This window comes from Penaeus japonicus, unplaced genomic scaffold, assembly GCF_977035675.1.
Source record: "Penaeus japonicus unplaced genomic scaffold, GWHDUDI00000001_assembly GWHDUDI00000030, whole genome shotgun sequence".
Lineage (NCBI taxonomy): Eukaryota > Metazoa > Arthropoda > Malacostraca > Decapoda > Penaeidae > Penaeus > Penaeus japonicus.
The window spans coordinates 10,684,570-10,689,569 of record NW_028234432.1 but is presented as its reverse complement, the minus strand read 5'-3'; the positions used below and the strand labels follow the sequence as shown (position 1 = coordinate 10,689,569).

The following is a 5,000-nucleotide window of genomic DNA, read 5'->3' as shown; positions in this document are numbered from 1 at the left end:
ATACTTATAATTCTGAGGGATTTGATAGTCTGCTAAAATTAAATATGGTATTTAGAGTAAAACATTAGGGCATATATTAAGTCTTTTTCTTGATGTAGGTCTCGAGAACTCCAGGGCTTCTTGGACAGCATCAGACGAGGCCAAGAACAGGTTCTTGGTGACTTGTCAATGATACTGTGTGACCCATATGCAATTAACTTCTTAGCAAACTCTGTGATACGGTTGTTGCAACACTTGATGAACAATGAGGCAATGCCAAGGGTAAGAAATGCATGTTTTGCAATATAATGTTTTCTTACATCTCCCTTTTCTATTCTATAGCTTCTGCATTTTCTCTAGTGAAAAATTTTAAGTCTTGGACTTTGTATGTACAAAGTGATGGTCAGAAACAGAACATAGGACAGAAGCAATTTTAAATGGGCAGGGGATTGAATACCCTCAATTATTTATTCCATTAATTTTTTTGCAGGAGAATGCAGTTCTGGTGCTGATGTTGAGAATGTTAGCGCTTGGTCTTCACAGCTGGGATATGATTGAAAGTCAGGCAAGTCAAACAGGATTGTAGTCCTCAAATTATTTCATGATCTTTCTAATATTCTAATATTAATAGCAAGCTCTTTTAAAGCTGAACAGCTTCAAACGAAAATGGGCAGTGTTTACATTTAATATAACTTTACATAGTTTTAAATTTATTTATTTTCTGTGATCCTTTGTTTACAGTGCTTATTCTTTACAAAAACAGTAGAAGAAACATCTGAAAGCCCATGTACCTTATCACATTTGTTTTTATGCTTGTTTACTTTGCTTATCAATTAACCAGGAAGAGTGATAATAATATTAGCATTGAAATTTCCAGGTGTTTAGGGAACCAAAACTAGATCCCCAGATTGTGACCAAGTTCTTGCCTGCATTAGTATCCTTGATGGTGGACGATGATGTGAGAAGACTGAATGCCAAACTTCCTCCTGATGAGAGAGAGTCAGCTATTACCATTATTGAACATTCAGGCAAGTATTTGTTGATTTTACTGTGCTTGCCTATTGATATCTCTCTATTTATGGAAGATTACAAAACCATTTTTTCTTGCAAATTAATATTTATGTTTATGTTGACCAAATCCATTTTTCACTTAATTTATTGGTGATTTTTTTTTAGGACCTCCACCGGATGCCTATCAAGCTTATTTACAAGAAAGCAGTGTGGCTTGTGTACTTGCAATGTATTACACATTGCACACAGCTACACGTAAAGATAAGACAGCCCTCATGAGAGTTTTGGGAACATTAGCCACCTGCCACCAAGATAGAGCATTTCAAGATACATTTCTTCACTCTTTGGTACGGAATTATTCACTTATGTTTTATTACTGTCTGCAATATTATTATGTTTCATTTTCATTTTATTATATCGGGTAAGAAATGTAGAGGTCTCGATAAAATGCTAATAGTTTTATATGGATCCACATCATTATTCTTCATTATCCCAAGGCGGACTTTGTTATATTTACTTGACTGGTCTCCAGAATGGGCACTAGTGCCATAAGCAAGGCACCCCAGATGTATTATTTCATAAAGAGGGATCTTTACATGGCATATCGCAATCTTTCATGTTTTCTTTTATTTTCTCATTATTCTACTAGAGGTGTATTCATGTTTCTTATTTTTTTGTGATTTCCAATCTTGTAAGACTTATATGTACCACCTGAGTGTTTATCACTGTTGTAGTGGGCTAAAATTGTAGTACAGGGTCCATATCAGCTCATTATCTTTATACTCAGTGTGATGGAAGTACTACAGTTTTACAGGACAATTTTTTTGTTTTTGTGTAAAATAACCATCCCTTATGAATATAAATGAAGAGATAAGGAAGAGGAAGGAGACCTGTGCTTATGAGTGTGAGGTCAGGGACACATTGCAGACACTAAACATGAGCTGGATCACCTTTCTTTTCTCGTTGTACCTGCACATCTTACATCATCAGTACTTTAGAGCAGGAGATCAGCACCTTGCTGTGTGTCATTGCTCTCTGAAAATAATGCTTGGTAGAGACCATGGATAGTTGCCATTCAAGGCTTCTTTCCTACTAGCGATAGAAGAGAGTGGTGCCATCTATGCTTGGGATTTTAAACTAAACTCATTTTGATGAATATTATGGCTATTATAGTAATTATGAATGCAATTGTTATTAGAGTTAATATTCAAAGTGCAATATAAAAACATTGAGATCCACTCTCCCCATACGTCAAATGTGCCATAATGACTATTGGGGCCTACATGTTGAAACTCTCTTATCAGGCCAAAACTTGTTTGGCCACCCATATGCAGTGGGTTTATTAACCCACACAGGACGGGTGGTACAGCATGTGTACCGCGCATTCAAAAGCCCAGTTGCCGGGCGGCACAGTATTGTGCCAGCTATTCAATTGATTTAGGCCTAATAATTCGAACGCCCCGGCATTTGGACATTCTAGGCTAGAAATCCCCCGTCGGGAATGGGTTAAAGGGTATTATTGATTTGCCAGTCATTGATTAGAATTAACCCATTGGTCGCGGTTTTAATAAAATATGTATACAGTCAGATGGCGTGTTTACATTGTCTGGCATGGTGCCATCCGCGTCTACGACCGACTCTGCCTTGGCAGTAAATCATGCCCTCTGCTGTTAATGGGTTAAATGTGCTTTACTCTTTAAAGTGGTGGTTGGATAAAAAACAACTGAAGTAGGGAAATGTCATTGTACATGTCTAGGGAAATAATGGATGACTAAATGGCATCAGCCAACTTCTATTCACCTTGCAGGTAGCGGCACTGATTCCAATGTCAGATGACTTCTCTACTGAGGACTTCTGCACAGTGGTATTTGATGAGTTTTTCTTCACGAACATCAGCAGGGAAAATGTAATGCGTCATGTTATGAAGCTGGTGTGGTACATTCATCCCAAGCTACCCCCTGCACGTCTTGACACTCTGATGAAAGCGCTACAGCCTGGACCTCATTCAGTGAGTTTTGTGTTTTTATTTATTCATGTCAGGTATATATTTGTAAAAATTCTCAGAGAATAGAGATAAGACTAAAAGTCCAATTCTATACATTTCATAATTTTCATACATATGCTGGCAGTGTAGAGAGGAAACATTCACATTTCTTTAATCTCTTTGTCTACCCACCTCCAGAGCGAATCAAGCCAGAACCTGTACGAAAAATTCCAAACCAGAGTTCAAGAGTTCCAAGACGGGCAGAATCAACCAGCTCCGTTGAACGAGATGGACTCCCCACTCATGGCTGTGCCAACTCCTGCACCCATTCAGTGAATTTGACTGGGAGTGTTACCACCTTTGAAAAAAAAAATATGGAAACTAACCATTATGTTTAGAATTGCAATATGTACATTCAGAAAGAATGCATCCTAAACTTAGATGTTGATTTTACATTAGAAGAAGAATCCAGATTTATATATCATACAAGGACCAAAGAATTTTACTTTATAAATTCTTTGCAATAAATATCTTACAAAATTTTGTGTTTATAAATACCATCTACCTAATAACTTTTTTAGTAGAATTGAATATTTTTATGGATATAAGACAATATTTCTGATAATATGCACTGTTATATGTTTTGAGTAATTTTATTCTATATTTTTGTTTTATATGATCAAGTAGATCAATTATAGGCCTTATGAATGTATGTATGTATGTGTGTGTGTGTGTGTGTGTGTGTGTGTGTGTGTGTGTGTGTGTGTGTGTGTGTGTGTGTGTGTGTGTGTGTGTGTGTGTGTGAGAGAGAGAGAGAGAGAGAGAGAGAAATAGAATGTGAAAGAGAGAGAGCGAGAGAGAACGAGAGGGAGAGAGAGATTGCACATATATGAATAGATGAATAAATAAATAGATTCTAGGTATATATTTGCACATGATTGCGATATTCAGACCGTTTACCTGATCTAACTAAGGTTTCCTCAAGTTTTTTGAACTTAGTATATGAAATTGTTTCCATATAAGAAAAAAATTAACCAATGCCGAGAGCGACAGCATACAGTTGTTTCAGATATGGCGCCCTTCGGGTCGACGATAAATGTAAAGGGAATAATGGAATGATTGTCTTTGTCTAGAGTCTCAAGCCAAGTTTTCTTATTCGGCGATGTCAGCAAGTTTCGTTTTATGATCGAATTGTATATCCCGCAGAAAGTCTAAGTTCATATGTAATAAAATATCAGATGCGATGTATATAATTTACCATAGCACATGTGTCCTAAAGTCCTTTCCTAGTAATTTCTCGTATCAGGTCTCGGGAGGAAGCAAGATGCTGCTGCCGTTCCATTCGCATCAGGAAGTTCTTTGCTTCCTAATCCAGTATATCAATGCCCAATCTTCTTAAGAATATCCTGTTCCATGTGTTGAGGACCGATACCCAATCCTCCGTGGACGTCCTCTGACTCTGGATCATATTTTCGTAAGAGAGCCACCTTGGTAGAATACATTCACTGTGATAGCTGCACCTCATGAAAATCAATCTTGCACATGATTATAAATTTATCAACTTTTTCCGTTTAAAAATGCATCGTAGAGTAAAAACTCGAAATTAGGAAATTAGTACTAACTCATAAAAACCTCGACTTGTTGCACTTGTTCCGAGCACGCCATATGCAAGGGACCCTTTGTTGCGTGTTGCATGGCAGAACCACTAAAAAAAAAACTTTCTTTTACTTATCTCCTATGATTATTCATGTCATCTGCAATACAAAGAATATTACGTATGTGTCAACTTTATATTTCGTTTAGAAAATATTCTTATCAATCAAACGGAATAAGCACCCAACTGTTGGTAGGTAGGAAGGTAATAAGGTAAACACATTATTTACGAAGATAACCCTTTATTATTACATTATTTTACTTTATTTTTCCTGGTTTCTTTCAGGTTATACTCTTATATGTTGATTGTGTGTGTGTGTGTGTGTGTGTGTGTGTGTGTGTGTGAGAATGTATGTTGCGTAGGTGATGTCAA

General features: G+C 36.8%; 1 protein-coding gene across 1 annotated transcript in view; it reads left to right on the top strand.

The window, feature by feature from the left end:
* The window catches only part of NELF-B (negative elongation factor B), a 9,564-nt gene extending 6,050 nt beyond the window's left edge, over positions 1–3,514 (top strand). The window contains exons 7-12 of the mRNA XM_042999730.2: positions 99–261; positions 470–544; positions 857–1,007; positions 1,156–1,337; positions 2,798–2,998; positions 3,173–3,514. Of these exons, the coding sequence (XP_042855664.1) occupies positions 99–261; positions 470–544; positions 857–1,007; positions 1,156–1,337; positions 2,798–2,998; positions 3,173–3,310 (910 nt within the window). The 3' untranslated portion in view covers positions 3,311–3,514. The remainder of the gene's footprint in view (positions 1–98; positions 262–469; positions 545–856; positions 1,008–1,155; positions 1,338–2,797; positions 2,999–3,172) is intronic.
* Positions 3,515–5,000: the final 1,486 nt, after the last annotated feature.